This window comes from Athene cunicularia, assembly GCF_003259725.1.
Source record: "Athene cunicularia isolate RWA chromosome 1 unlocalized genomic scaffold, athCun1 chr1_part1, whole genome shotgun sequence".
Lineage (NCBI taxonomy): Eukaryota > Metazoa > Chordata > Aves > Strigiformes > Strigidae > Athene > Athene cunicularia.
The window spans coordinates 31,723,266-31,739,509 of record NW_020799091.1 but is presented as its reverse complement, the minus strand read 5'-3'; the positions used below and the strand labels follow the sequence as shown (position 1 = coordinate 31,739,509).

Sequence of the window (16,244 nt, the reverse complement as noted above, 5' to 3'; positions counted from 1 at the left end):
GGGGGAAGGAGGAGGAGGAAATCTTGAGGTTTAACGGTAATATGCAAGATCGCTTTTTACCTTAAAGGGATTGGTTTTTGCTGTGGGAGTATCAGAAATGCAAAACATTCTCTGACTACATTTGGCCATCTAGCACTTAGACTATTGTTTAAGAAGCTATGCAAATTTGAAATAACTCATCATAAATTGGGCACACTGAATTTTCACTTTGTTTTTAACAGGGTAGTTGTGTAGAGAAGAAGAAATAAACGGATTAACAATTTATAACTATGTAATGATCTTATTTTTCTTTTTAACCTACTTGATAGAGAAGATGACAATTTTTTTTTTTTTTTAAAAGTTGCTAACTTCCTAAAACAAATGAGAGGGTCTTGTATTTTTACAAGCTGAGTGAACCAGCTTTTGTTGTTGTTCTGTCTTATTTGCCTTCAGATACCAGTGATGATAATTCTTTTGTTCTGCTGGTCTTCCTTACACTGGGAGGAAGTCTTAGATTCTTAATCCTTTTTTAGCCATCTGTGGGTGACTGCATGTCACCATAAGCATAAATATAAGAAATGTTACAAGAAGTATTTACATGGGATTAAGTTACAGTTATTTCACATTCTTCAAGGAATGGGAAAGGAGAATATGTGTGGATTATCTTGTTTGTTTTGTTTCTTTATTTGTTTTCTTCCTCTCTGACTTTTGAAGCCACCTCCATTACTTTTCTTGACTAAATTTGCTTTTGTCCTTTTAAGGAAAAGCCGATGGAAAAGTTCCATATACAGACTTTGATGCAAGGAATTACATGGGTTTTGGATTTTGTCTTGGATTCATTTATTTCTTTTTTCCAAGTCTGCATGTTCTCACTTTTTTTTTTTTTTTTTTTTTTTTTTTTTTTTAATGTAGAATGGTCAACTTCTTTTGGAATAAAAATATTGCTTGAAGAAAACAACTTAGCTGTTTCCATGTCATGAAGTAAATTTAAACTTAAAGTCTGGTGATCTATATACAAACTAATTTGAAATAGTACTTGAAGTAGGGAAAACTATGGGGGCAGGGGATAGATGGATGGACCCTGTATCCAAACCTGGAAATGTATTTCTTTTTTCATTGTTTTTCAGAGTTTTGGTGAAGGTGTACTGCACTCTATGAAGTCACTGCTACACAGCAGAAAAAAACTATGCAATGTATCAGCAGAGGAATGTCTAAATCGGGAAGAACAAGATAATTTTATTGAGGTTTGGCATAACTTGATAATTTATATATAAATGTGGCTATGATAGAAAATGATTTAGCTTGAAGCAGCATGGAAAGTTGCGGGGTAGTTAATGTGAACAATATTGCAAGTTACTGGCCATAAAATCTGTACTTTCTGCTGTCGCTGTCTTTCTTTAATTAAGTCACTGTAGTCTTGAGAAGAGCAGTGACATTTCAAGATGGCATTTCTCTGCTTTATAGGTTTTGTGAAACTAAAAACCCAAAATGTGTAGTTAAATGATTTTGTAAGAATTATACTGGGTGTACTGCATTTGTGAGCACTCCTGTGATCCAGGTTGTATGGATGGTATCCTAAGAAAGTAGCAGAACGTTTTGATCCAAGTCTGAAGATGAAAGTTACAGTGATTTCTCTTGTTTGCCCTGTGCTCAGTACTAAAAACTGAAGTTTCAGCATTGCAGACCTAGACTTCTTTTACATTAATAGAGATGTGCCAGAAGCTGGATGAGAGAAGTAGACCTGGACAGAATACAGGACTGTCTAGGTAAATCTCAAGCTTTGAGGAAGAATAACTAGAGCTCTTTGAGTTACAAGATGGCAGCTTCTCCAGAGGGGAAAAAAAAAGTAAGAAGCAGTGTGTACCACGTATCTTGTATTAAGTGTTTTAGAAGACTACTAAGAAGTAGTTGACAGGCCTGACAAGGAGCTTAGAGAAAGAGAGGATGATGTGAACTAGCCAGATGGAGTAGCTGAGATAGGGAGAAATGTAGCAAAAAAGACTCAGGAGGTGGTTAGGGAAGACTGATAACTGGATAAATAGTAGCAGCAGAAAGGGAAGAGGCAGATTGTGTGACCAGGAGAGATGAGTTAGGATTGCTTGTATAAAATTAGAGGTGAGGAAGAAGAGCTAAGTAGTGGAGGAGTGGGGCAGAACCTTGTTTCTGTCTGTTCAGTCAGACCATGCTCTAGAATATACAAAACCCCTCAGACATTGTCAGCACCCCCTCCCCTCCCCCCTTTTTTTTTTTTCTTGTAGCAAATAGCTGGCAACGTGTTTTAAATGCCTGTAATGATGGTCCTTGTGGAGCAAGATAGCTGATTATATTTAGTTACCTTATTAGCTCAAGCAATTAAGAGCCCTCTGGTTGAAATGTAAGAGGGTCAATATCCTGCCACAGAACAGTTTTGGGTTTTTTTTAATGAAAATATAGGAAAAGACACCTATATGCAGAATAACATTAAAAGAACGCTATTAGGACTGCAAAGATAATTACTCAGACTTAGGAAAAACAGAATTACTGTTTTCCTGTACAATTTTAATTAATTTCCTCTGTACCCATGGGTTACAATAACCTTCAAATGCAGTGTCTCGTACACTATTTTTAGGTTAAAGAAAAGACTTGTGTTACCAATTGTTGGTCTACTCCCCAACGACTTTTGAACTGATGTACTAACTTTAGACATGTTCAAAGTATTAAAAGGTGATTATTCTTCTGCGAAAACTGGAGGTTGGACGTGATAAATCTGAATTAGTAGTGTTGTTGAGGCAAAAATAGGCAGCTGTGATATAGTCTCTATGACAGCAGCCTGCTGGCCTGTCAGTGTACATATGAACTGGTTTGCCTTCATTTGTGTGAAACATTCTGCCCTATATTTGTGCAATGAGTTATCTCGTGGGAGAAGGAAAGAGTTGGAATCATTAACTTGAGGAAGAGGAAAGGGCATGTAAGAAGACAGAAGAGCAAACACCCATAAAAAAACCCGCAAAACAAACTACCGAAAAAGCCCCAAGAGAAAAAACCTGAAAGCCTTCCAAAATGTTCTTCAGAGGACTTTTTTTTTTTCCTAAGTCCTTTAAATTGTTTTCTATTTTGCCTCTTCTGTGGAGGAATTCAGTTCATATTGTAGGTACTGTACAGATAAAAAAAGTGTAGAAGTTGAAAGGTGTCTTGCAGATACTGTGAAGATAAAAGATGCAAGAGCTGAAGGAAGGATGTATCAGTTGAAGGGCACATTGCTCAAACGAGATTGTTTTATAGTTAACACAGTGAATATGGTGTTGGAGACCTGTAATTTGTCTGGAGCTATTTGGAATGCTACTATGAACCATTCTTTCATTTATGATGTTGTCATAACTGAAATAAGGATAAGTGGATGTAAACAAGAAGTTACTTTCTAGGGGCACAATATCTTCCCAGCATGAGACCTCCTAAAGTAAACAAGTCAGAATTTTTCATATTTTAATATGGTTTCAGTTTAAAAGAAAGTTTGGGGTGTTTTTTTTGGTCACACATTGAAAGAACATATTCAAAACTGAAATACAGTTTGAAACAGAATTGTTCTTCAGCCATTTTTTTTCTAGCTCTGTCCCTTCCAGAGATTCTGTGTATGCACAAGGAGGTACATGAACTAGTTAATAATAAATGATTATAAACATAGCACTGTTCTTTGCTGTTTTTAAACTTGAGAACCAAATGACTACCTTGGAGTAACAGGGAATAGCTGCTACAAATTTAGTATGAGCTGTGGCTTGAATACATAAAATTCAATCTATTGCATAGTGCTCTGAAATAAGTGAATCCAAGCCATATCAAACTTAAGTCCAAACATCAGTGGAAATATTTAATGTTTATGCTTTATTCTGTACAAAATGGAAGCAAAATTCATTATTCTACAACCCTTTTTGATTTGGGATTTTTTTTTTGAGCATGCAGATATCCTATTGATTTGTCCTTAGGGAAATAGTAAATGAGAACTGTTGAAATCTGATTTTTCAAACAAAGTTTGAGTAGCAGATGTAAAATAGATCATGATCTGACACTGAGGAATGAAGGTAAGACAAAATACTGACTCTCTTCTCTCACGGGTGATTTCAGCCACCCCGATATCTGTTGGAGGGACAACACAGCAGGGCATAAGCAATCCAGGAGGTTCCTGAAATGCGTGGATGATAACTTCCTTCTCCAAGTGATAGAGGAGCCAACAAGGAGAGGTGCTGGGCTGGACCTTGTTCTCAACCACGAGGAGGGGCTGGTGGGGAATGTGAGGCTCAAGGGCAGCCTTGGCTGCAGTGCCCAGGAAATGTTGGAGTTTAATACCCTTAGGGCAGCAAGGAGGGCACACAGCAAGCTCACTACGCTGGGCTTCAGGAGAGCAGACTTTGGCCTCTTCAGGGATCTGCTTGGCAGAGTAACATGGGATAAAGTCCTGGAGGGAAGAGAGGCCCAAGAAAGCTGGTTAATATTCAAGGATCATCTCTTCCAAGCTGAGGAGCGATGCATCCCAACAAAGAGGAAGGCAGTGAAAAATGCCATGAAGCCTGCATGGATGAACAAGAAGTGCCTGGACAAACTCAGGCACAGAAAGGAAGCCTACAGAGGGTAGAAGCAAGAACAGATAGCCTGGGAGGAATACAGAGAAACTGTCCAAGCAGCCAAGGACCAGGTTAGGAAATCTAAAGACCTGATAGAGTTAAATCTGGCCAGGGACATCAAGGGCAACAAGAAAAGCTTCTATAGTACATTGGTGATAAAAGGAAGACTAGGGAGAATGTGGGCATTTCCAGAAGAAAAAGAGAGATGGTTACACAGGATATGGAGAAGGCTGAGGTACTCAATACGTTTTTTGCCTCAGTTTTCACTGGCAGGTGCTCCAGCCATCATCACCCACAACACAGAATACAAAGGCAGGGACTAGGGGAATGAAGAACAGCCCACCGTAGGAGACGTTCAAGTTCAGGTCCATCTAAGGAACCTGAAGGTGCACAGGTCCATGTGACCTGATGAGATGCATCCTTGGGTCTTGAGGGAACTGGTGGATGAAGTGGCTAAACCACTATCCATCTTAGAGAAGTTGTGGCAGTCTGATGAAGTTCCTGCTAATTGTAAAAAGGGAAGCATAACCCCCATTTTTAAAAAGGGAAAAAAGGAAGACCCAGGGAACTACAGGGCAGTCAGTCTCACCTCTGTGTCTGACAAGATCATGGAGCAGATCCTCCTGGAAACTGTTGTAGGGTACAGAGAAGTTAATGAGGTGATTGGTGACAGTCAACATGGCTTCACTAAGGGCAAATTGTGCCTGACAAATTTGGTGGCCTTTTATGATGGGGCTACAGTGTTGGTGGATAAGGGAAGAAAAACTGCCTTATCTCGTGCAAAGCATTTGACACTCTCCCACATTACATCCTTGTCTGTGCTGTTTAACACGTTTGTTGGTGACATGGACAGTGGAATGGAGTGCACCCTCAGCAAGTTTGTCGATGACACCAAGCTGTGTGGTGCAGTTGACACACTGGAGGGATGTGCCATCCAGAGGGAACTTGACAGGATTGAGAGGTGGGACTGTGCAAAACTCTTGAAGTTCAGCAAGGCCAAGTGCAAGGTCCTGCACATGGGTCAGGACAATCCCAAGCACAAACACAGGCTGGGCGATGAGTGGATTGAGAGCAGCCCTGAGGAGAAGGACTTGGGCATAGTAGTGGATGGAAAACCATAATCCAGCAATTTGTGCTCACAGCCCAGAAAGCCAGCTGTATCCTAGGCTGCATCAAGCAAGTCTAGCAGGTTGAGGGGGAGGTGATTTTTCCTGCTGTTCTGTGCTCTTGTAAGACCCTACCTGGAGTTCTGTATTCAGCTATGGAGTCCTCAATTTAAGAAGGACATGGATGTGCTCATGTGGGTCCAGAGGAGGGCCACGAAGATGATGAGGGTGCTGGAGGGACTTGGGGTTATGTGAGGGCAGCCTGAGAGTCTTGGGTTTGTTCAGCCTAGACAAGAGAATGCTCTGGGGAGACCTTCCAGTACTTATCTGCCTACAAGAAAGCTGGAGAGGGACTTATTACAAGGACATGTGTGATAGGACAAGGAGTAATGGTTTTTAAACTGAAGGAGGGTAGATTTAGATTAGATATAGGGAGAAAATTCTTCATGGTGAGAGTGATGAGGCACTGGAACAGATTAACCAGAGAGGTTGTGGCTGCCCCCTCCTTGGAAGTGTTCAATGTCAGGTTGAATGGGGCTTTGAGCACCCTGCTCTAGTGGAAGGTGTCCCTGCCCACGGAAGGCAGGTTGGAACTAGATGGTCTTCAAGGTCCCTTCCAACCCAAACCATTCTATGATTCTCTCATGATTATATGACTCGTTGGTCTGTTTGTGTTGAATGACACAAGATACCTGTAGACAGAAGAGAGGGACAGTATATGACAAATAACTCACCTGTCCACAGGCACAAAAACCTGAGGTAAAGCTGATGTTTCTGACATAGTCCAGGCTCCTGAGCCTGACAAGACCTTTTATTTTTTTTGAGATTGACTATTTTAATTCCTTTACTTTAGGGGTTTGTCTACTCAGATATTGCGTACAAATATCTGGCTTAAGTAACCTCTTGTGTTTTGGCCTTTGGCTAATCAATTAACATGGTAAACTGTATAATGTGTTGGCATTATGCTCTCTTTAGTATATCCTTTGTATCACAGTATGTTAGCTTGATCAGATTTTGGACTGGAACTGTTTTGTATGTGTCTAGCCTGAAGCAAGGACAGATGAGCACTGATCTTTGCAAAGTCATGTTTATTTTAACAGATAGAGTGAGGCTTCTGTGTGTTGCTCAGTGTATACCCGCTGGTAGGCCACTAGAAAAATTTCTTTGTAGTGGGTTTTAAATGTTGTATATGCTCTTTAGTCAGATCTGACCTTTCACACATCGAGTAGTCTAGCATTACTATTCTTTATGTAAGACTATGTGCAACTGTCTGAGCAAGCTGTGCTACCCTAAGGTATGGTTTTCATGGTGGTAGAATGAAGCTTTATGGTAAAGCCTGCTGAATTTTTAACTCTTAAATATCTGCAGAAAATGAAAAAAATATTTTTGTACTTCAATATGTTCACGTATTTATTTTACAGATTACATTTATAGGTTTTGCTGAAGAGATGGGTACTGCTCATTTGCAGGTACAGTATATGTCTATCTATATTGGAAAATAATGTTCTTCAGCACTGATGATTTCTTCTAAATAGTGCCTAGTTTTTTTAGGTGGAGGATTTTTGGTGTTCAGGAAACTAAATATATGTATCTTGAGCATTTAAAACCACAAGTTTTAAATATCACTGAAATGTTGAAAATAATTATTTTAATATGATCATTAGTGTTTTATATTGGTGTGGTTTGAGCCCAGAGGGCAACTGAACACCACACAGCTCCTCCCTTACTCCCTCTCCCTCAGAAATGGGAATGAGAAAAATACCACAAAAGGCTCCAGAGTTAAGATAAGGACAGTGAGGGATGACTCATGCATTATGGTCATGAGCAAAAGATAGACTTCTAAGGGGAAGAAAAAGATCATCAATTTAATTCAAACGCTAACAACACCACCACCGAACAGACAGAGTAGGACAGTGAAAAGGATAACCACATCTTAAAAACACCTTGCCTTCACCCCTCCCTTCTTCTGGGGCTCAGCTTTGCTTCTGATTTCTCTACCTCCTCCCCTCCAAGTGGCACAGGAGGGCAGGAGGTGGGGGTTGCCATCAGTCCTACCACTTCTTCCACCTCAGGGGAAGAACACCTTACACTCTTCCCCTCCTCCAACATTGGAGTCCCTCTCATGGAACACAGTTCTCCACAAGCTTGGTCCTTTCATGCTCCACAAGCATGAGTCCTTTCTTCCTATGGGCTGCAGCTCTTCACGAACTGTTCCACTGCGGGTCACTCCTGCATGTTGCAGTCCTCCCAGCACCAAACTACAACAGTGTGGGCTTCCCTCAGAGTTATGGATTTCTTTGGGTGCGTCTACCTGCTTTGTCGTAGGGTCCTCCACAGGCTGCAGGTGGGCATCTGCTCCACTGTGGACCTCCATGTGCTGCAGGGCACAGCCTGCCCTCGCACCAGGGGCTGCAGGGGAGTCTCTGCTCTGCTGCACCTTTCCCACCCCCTCCCTCCTCCTTTCTTCCACTGACCTTAGTGTTTGCATAGGTGTCCTCCCAACAGCCCCTCCTCACAACTTCAAATCCTCCTCCCAGGCTCTCCTTAAATATGTTACCAAAGAGTTGGAGCCACTGTTGCTAACTTGGAACCAGGGGAGCTTCAAGAAGCTGCTCACAGAGGCCGCTGCTTATAGCCCCTTCCATGGCTACCAAAAACCCTGCCACTCACACAAACCCAGCACATATATATATTTAAAATATTGCTTGGGTCAGTCTTTGTATTAGAATGGTCTGGAACAACTTACTTAAATTAGGAGGAGGGGATTTTATTTGTGTGTGGGGTATTTGGAGAGGGGAGGGACTTGGTTAATTGTAGGGGTTTTGTTTGGTGGTTTTGTTTTTTTTTTTTGTTAAAAACTTGTGTGTATTAGTATTTTGCCTTCTACCTTCTTGGTAGAGTTGTACTTATTAATATGGTACAATTGTCATCTGCAAGGCTAAAACTTTACTGGATTGACTGCTAGCTGTGAATTGCTGATGGAGGACCAGGAGTCAGTATTATGGTTATGCCTTAAGATATTATTCTGTAGAGTTAGATGAGGAAATACTAATTTAAAAGGGGAAGCATGGCAAACTAGTGGAAGTGTGTTGTGCCATTTTAAGATGTTAAGGGTTTAATGTTTCTGTGCAATATACAGAAGTAAAACCCATAACATATCCATTTACAGTGCAATTCCACACTTCTCCTTTGTCGAGATCTTAGTAGATAGAGATTGCTGTAATAGTTTGCTTATGTTTAAAAATGGAAAGCAGAAGCTCTGAATCCATTCATTTTTAAAGTTGTATCAGTGTTGCTAATTAACCAAATGATAATAGTACTAGGCATTCTTTCAAGTACAGGTAAGAACCATTCATTGTCTATAGTTAGGTGAAATTTAGAGAAAATTGGGCTGAATAAGTTTGTGGAGACTTACTTTGTACCATATGGATCAGTAGAGTTTAGACTGTCTAAAAAAAGAAAAAAATCATAAATCTTTCATAGGCCTTTTCTGTGTTAGGTAAATCTAAAAGTTATCCAAGATGATGCTTGAAGAAGTGCCTTGTCTCTGTTTTTGTAATAGGTGTCTAAAACACCATTCCAATAAAGCAGACTAAAATCATGGAGAGATCTATTGAGAGCCACTGTTAGCCGAGTTCAGTGTTTTCTTTGTAGTTGTGTACCTTGTAGGATGTGCAACTGCTTTTCAGTGCTTACAGGATTGTCCTTTGTGACTTTTAAGCGTCTTCTGGCCCGTGAGAAACAGTAGAATTTCTTTTGGTAGAAGGTGGAGCTGGACATGAGTATGGACTGAATTAAAGCTTGTTTACATAAGCTTTTCACCACAGTTTGAGAGAATAAGTGGGGGATAGGGCAAGAAAAAGGGAAGACAAGAGGAGCTTTACCAAAATGATCATCTGTTACTATTTAGGGGGGATATGAGATCAAAACCATCATCATTTATGTGTTATTTTTTTTTCACTTTATATTCTCAATGTGTTTATGTATTTAAATCAGGAGTTGGCAGCTGTTTCTGTAGAGCTTCCAGATGTTCTGAAATCTCTCCAGTTGTGCAAACTAAAAGAAAATGAGGTTATATTTCTAAAAGATGTAAAGAAAACCTTGGCAAAACCTTATGACTTGAAACGTCAGGTAAAAATTTGTATCTTCTTGCATGTCTTAATTACCAAAGCATTATATCTGGCCTCATAAAGAGTTTAGTCACACCTTGTCTTGGGCCACCTTAGGCACAGTGGTATTAATGTTATTACATCTCAGTGGTTTCTTTAAAATGAATGTTAGAAAATCTCAAACTCAGTGCTTCCAAGTGCTGTATTATTAACAGAAAATATTTAACAAATATTTAATTATGGTGCTGATCCCATGGTTATGTTTGTATATAGTCCTTTTCACTGTCAGTTTGGAAAAAAGAAACTTGTCTCTCTGCTCAGATATAGCTTTCATCCTTTGAAGACCTTTCTTCTTGAAACAGAGATGCCAAAAATTACGAGAATGTCAGGTGTTCTTAAAACTCAGTGAGCTCTTTTCTTTCTAAAAATGATTTACAATTATAAATGCTGTTAATTATATATTTTTCCATTATTTTTATTTCAATATTATTACTATTTTGTTAATTATATTATTTTCAATTACAAATGTTGTTAATGCAAACCTCTTAAAGCCATATTGGCTGATCATGCATGTTAAATTTAATTATGTTGTAAACAAGATAAAAAATAATGTTGAAGAAACAATTATCTATAAACTGAAGTGCTATTCAGCATAAAGATGCTTTGAAATACTGTCTTCCTCTACAGATTTTTAACATGCATTCTTTAATAGTTTCTTGAATACGTATTATCAGAGTTGTATTACACAACCTTTTGTTTGTTTTATTGCAATGATTTATTCACCATGCAGAAGTTATGAAAATGAGTGATTTTAATTATGACACTACACAAACTGTTCCATTCATTTTCTTATCTTTAAAATATTTGTTAATTGGTTACTGTTCATAAAAGATACATAGAAGGGATCCCTTGCTACTCCTGACAGTTAACATCATTCTAAGATTGTTATGTTTGCTTTCTTGTTTCTCTCTTTTTCAAGAATCAACTTCCTGAAGTGTTTTGTGTGGTGAGACTGTCTCCTTCTTTCCCAAGGATCAAAGCTGATTATATATTTAACTTGCTGAGCAAGTATACCACAGGCATAAGATATGCAGTGGAAATAAACTCATCGCAAAAACATCAAACAGAGACATCCCATGGAGAAGATGATGATACTAATCAGTCAGTTTCTTCAATTGAGGATGATTTTGTCACTGCTTTTGAACACTTAGATGAAGATGAGCCTTCAAAGATACAAAGTGCTGGTAAGTTCTTGCATGCTATTGACTGCAGAAATTGTAATTTTAAATTTAGGCTGTCAGGATTTCATGAGAAAGTAAATGTAAATAAATAGTAATTTTTTTATATTAATCATGTTCTGTAAAGGGATATTATGAAATTGAAAATTTAATTTTTTTTCTATTCTTTTCACAACAGTTTGTCAGTTCATAAACCAAAGATTCTAATCTTGATGTTGAATGTAGATTGAATAGAATCTTGTTCTACTTTGTGTACTAAAAAATACATGGATTTGTCAGTGATTAGATTAGTATAATAGGATTTGAAAAAAATTAAAGACTTCTTTAATTATAAAAGACCACCTAGCATTTTGCAACAGTAACGAACCCAGCAGTTGCCGTCAAAATCTGGGTTTCTGTAGTTCTGTAGAAATTCTTGGTTTTGAAGGAATCTTTCTTTTTCGGTTTGTTTTTTTGTTGTTTTGTTTTGTTTTTTTTTCAGGTGCATGTAGCTTTACTTCTCGAAACCATCGAGATGCTGCTTCACAGACCATCCCTGCTCAATGTTTAGAAGCTACTGACTCAAAGATACTTGCGGGTTCTGCATGTCGAAAGTCATCTGCCAGATCTTCTACTTTGATTGATATTTTGGGACTTAAGGAACTGTCCTCAGTAAAAAATTCAGTTACAACCTCAATTTCTGATCCTTGGATACAAAGGAGTTTCTATAAGCCATATAATCCTTCTGATCAAGGTGTTAATTTTTTATGTAAAACATTGTTTTCATCCTCTCCAGCTGAATCCTCTGAGTCAGATTGCTCCAGCCCAAGCCCCATCATCTTCTTAGATGAAGAAGGGTATCAAAAAAGCTTGAAGGCTAAACTTCAACTGCCAAAAATTCCAGTAGTGAAAGATGGTATAGAGGATTCAGACTCAGAAGTAAGTGAATTTTTTGATAGTTTTGATCAGTTTGATGAGCTGGAACAAGCCTTGGAAAACTCTTGTAAAGTTATTAGGGATCCCATCCTAGGGAATCCCTCCCAGAAAAGGAGGACTGCACATGAACAGTTGTCTTCTGCAAGCGTTACGATGAATCCTCAGAAATTCAAGTTTGATCGTCCCACTCTCCCAGCCAATGTAAAGAAACCGACACCTCGTAAACCAGAATCACCATATAGCAGCGTCTTTGATGTCCCAGATTCCCCTCGCCCAGTTAAAACATCAGGGGAAGAGAACGGAGGCTTGTTCAGCCCTATTAGATCATCAGCTTTCAGTCCACTAGGGAGCTGTGGTTCTTCTGAATGTTTATGTCGAATTAGTCTTGGTGGAGATGGGGCAGGTCAAAATCACCATGATGAAGTTTATAATACTTATTCAGCATATGCTGATAGTGTTTCATTTGAAATATTGGGTTCTGTTTTTCATTCTGAGTCCTCAGCAGAACAAGCCTGTGCAGAAAATGACTTGAAACACAAAGGGATTGCTTTGAAAGAGAAAAAAGGTCAAGCTGCAGATCTTAAAATGAAAACTAGTAAGGAGCCAGATATACAAGCAAAATCTAAACATAAGTCAATGATTAGAGATAGCATTCAAAAATTTGCAACTGAATTAGTTGAAAAAAGTTTTGGCAGTGCATTTAAAGACTTGCAAAAAGGCGTTTCTTCATGCACCAATGCACTTTGTCATTTGGCTGCTAGGTTGACTTCCTCAGTCTTTCAAATGGCTTTTTATGAGATTGGAAGACGTAGAGCGATCTCCCTAAAGGAGCGTGCCATTAATGGGATAGCAAACTTTTTGGTGAGTGAAGCTATAACTGGTGCTTTGAAAGAACTGCGGCATGTGAAGAAACAAATTTTTACCAACACTGTTGCACGGTTTGCGGCAGACCTTGCTGAAGAACTTGTGTTTGAAGGAATCATGGAAGTATGCCAGTTTTCGTATCCATCGACACCTACAGCTGTGCAGCCTTCATCATTTGATTATGAAGACAAAGTGGTAAGATCCTATGCCAGAGATTTGTCCGAATCTGTCATTCAGGAGGCCTTTATTGAACTATCTCAGGTTGATGTGACCTTCACAACACAAGCAGCCATTAGTGTTTCCATGGACAATATTAAATATGTGAGCGCAGAAAGTATGTTAGAATCAACACAGACTTCCACAGTTTTTCCTAATTTTAATGATAGGGTAACACTGAAGCCAATCCAAGATTCCAAGAAGGAATACACAGTACAGCAAGCTCTATTTTGCACCTCTGGTGTTGTAAGTTCAATACCTGTGCCCTTAGCTGGAAGAGCTCTTTGTCAACATCAGGTTTCCTCTGATGCTTATAAAGTGAAAGTATCCACTGCTCCGAATTTTGATGACGATGTGAAAGCATACAAAGACTCCACTCATACATCTTTTAGAAGCACAAAGAGAGAGGAGAAAGTCTCTTCTTTCAGAAATATATATCTAACTTCTGATCACAGTCAAAGTACTGAAAGTACTCCATCACTCTTACATAACCAAAACAGTACCAAACAAACAAATAACAGATCTGGAATGAACAATAATTCAGAATTAACAAGTGGGTTGAAAGGCATTAATACTTTCTCTGGAACTATGGTAGATATGATAGTAAATGAAGCTTATGAAGCTATAACCTCATCTAGAGTAACAAAAGCAGTAGAAGAGTATACAGATTTTTTAACAAGAAAAATAATAGATAAAAAACCTTACATGCAATGTATTGGTGAAGATTTCCCCAAGAATATGTTTGCAGATCACTTGGCCAAGTATGTCATAAAACAGTCCGTGGATGAAAGTAAAACTGTATTATGCAACTCTAGTGAGAATGTAGCATGTAATGTGAACTCACAGACTTACACAGATACCTGTAGAAAAGAACAATGTGTGATAAAGAAGCAAGAGGCTGAGAAACAAAGTAATGTTTCTATAATTGTGGAGCAACAACAGATGCTTTTGAATAATCCATGTAAATTTCTTCTTACTCCAACTCATTCTGTTCAGTGTTTTTCAGAGTCTAAAGATTGTTGGCAGGAACAAAAAGGACACAGGTTTTCTTCAAAATCACCACCGCCTTGTTCCACTGGGACACTTGCTAGGCATGTTCTAGAGGATTTTACTGACACAGGAAGCTGCTCAACAGCATACTTAAACAAGCCCTCAAAAAAACGTGATACTCAGAAACCATCAGGACCTTTGACTTACAGGCAGGCTGATTGTTTCCTGCATGCAAATAGCTTTCCTTCAGTGATGTTTGGCAGTGAAGATGCTTTGCAGATGGAAGGTAAATCAAGTCTCAAAGATGGAAATACCTGTGTAATGCCTGATACACCCCCACCAACTCCTTTAGTACCATGTCAAGGTAGTTCTGAAAGAAACCTAAGAAAACTATCTAAGAAACTCAAGGGAGAATTAGCAAAGGAATTTGCACCTGCAACACCACCTTCTACACCGTATAATCCATCCATTACTGGTTTGTCTGAAATGGAACACGACTCTTTGGAAAATGAGGAATTTATGCTAAAACTTATGCGGTCACTTTCCGAAGAAGTAGAAAGTAGCGAAGATGAAGATCATTCTGAAATGCCCATTGAGAAAGAGGAGCATTCAGAAAAAACGATTCAGTATGCAGATTGCTTAGCTAGCCATATAATTTCAATAGCGACTGAAATGGCTGCTTCCCATTTAGATGGTAAAACAAATGAAAGAGAAGCTGATAGACAGGTTCAGTTAGGTATGCAAAACAAAAAATGTGGATACACTGCATTTATAAATATCCCAGAAGAGACATGCAATTCTTTATGGAATTATGCAGGTGATATGGCAGGAAAAGTTATCAGTGAGGCCAAGAAAATAGTGAAATCAAGGCATTGTAAACTGTTGAGGTTGAAGAGGGTTAACTGTCAGGTGGATTGCCTTTATCTGAGAAAAGGTGATAAAGATTATAGTTCAAAAGAACAGTGTGATCTGGTGCGGGACCAGTGGCCAGGGGAGAGAGATTCATCTGTGCTTCCTTTACCACAAGGTTCAGGCTTGACTGGTTTGACTTCCAAATACCCAAGCTGTGAAAGCGTGACTGATGAATATGCAGATCATATTATTCGAGTTTTGAAAAGAGAAGGTGGTAACGCTGAACTGTTAATGGATCAGTACGCTAGCAGACTTGTTTACAGGTCTATCAAATCAGGCTTACAGCAAGCTGCGAGAAAAACTAAATTGAGATACAACAGAAAGACGTTTCCTGGGCAAAATGCACAGGTAAATGGTAAGCTGGAGCTGATCAAAACAGTGAATAAAGATACAGTACAGCAAGTGAAAAGCAGCATTCATCGCTGTGAAGACCAAATGTACGGAAGGAGCACCAGCACACAGAGAACAGAATGTACAGAGTTGTTACATTTTTCAGAATCTCTTGCTCGCAGTATTACTTGTGATGTCAGGAAGAAATTGAAAATGTCGGGATCATGTTTGCCAAAGTCTCTAACAGACTCCTGTCTATATAAAAAGACTGCATTTGATGAAGTCACAGGGGATGTTACTAAAACAAGATTTTCTAGGACATTTCTTCCTTTCTCCCCAGATCATAAACTGTATCATAGTACAGGCAGTTTAAATGAAAATGGCTACAGTGAACGCATAATTCAAGCTATAGAACAGTATGCTAGGAAAGTAGTAGATGATACTCTAGAAATTAGTTTAGAGTCGGCTGTTCTCCATGTGGCTGAAAACAGAAAAAATGGGGATAGGCTCTCATATACTGAGAAACTGTCTCCTTTTTCTGGAACTGTCTGTAGATGCTGCAGTATGAAGGAACATCGGTACTGTACAGAAAATACATCTCATCATCTACCTGTGCAAGAATCCTCCATTCCAGTGAGGCGTTTTGTTCATTCTGGATTGGGTGGTGCCTGTCAAAAATCAGGAGTGTTTCAGCTTGATATTCCTAAAATTCATGTTGATGTAGAACAGAAGACAGTGTTTTCTGACAAGGGGGCTACTGCTGCTGTAGAGAAAGCAGAAGGAGAGCTGAGTTACACAAGTTTGACAGCTGACAGTGGTATTGGACAAGATGGAGTCAGTTTTGCTGAAAGCCTTACTACTGAAATAATGACATCAGCTATGACTAATATTGGCCAGGCAGTTAACATAAGGTAATACTAATTTTCTCTTATTTGTTGCATTCTGTACCAGAAAAAGAAGGATGTGCTCAGAAGGAAATTTAAAAAAAAA

At 38.9% G+C, this 16,244-nt stretch overlaps 1 protein-coding gene across 6 annotated transcripts in view; it reads left to right on the top strand.

Moving 5' to 3' along the window:
* Nucleotides 1-16,244, top strand: part of AKAP11 (A-kinase anchoring protein 11) — a 38,411-nt gene that overhangs the window by 3,753 nt on the left and 18,414 nt on the right. For 4 of the 6 annotated variants that reach the window (XM_026868163.1, XM_026868181.1, XM_026868154.1 and 1 more), the window contains exons 2-6: nucleotides 1,107-1,223; nucleotides 7,102-7,149; nucleotides 9,677-9,811; nucleotides 10,769-11,033; nucleotides 11,509-16,165. In XM_026868163.1, coding sequence (XP_026723964.1) covers nucleotides 1,107-1,223; nucleotides 7,102-7,149; nucleotides 9,677-9,811; nucleotides 10,769-11,033; nucleotides 11,509-16,165 — 5,222 coding nt within the window. The remainder of the gene's footprint in view (nucleotides 1-1,106; nucleotides 1,224-7,101; nucleotides 7,150-9,676; nucleotides 9,812-10,768; nucleotides 11,034-11,508; nucleotides 16,166-16,244) is intronic. The other 2 variants (XM_026868191.1, XM_026868171.1) reach the window with 2 other exon arrangements.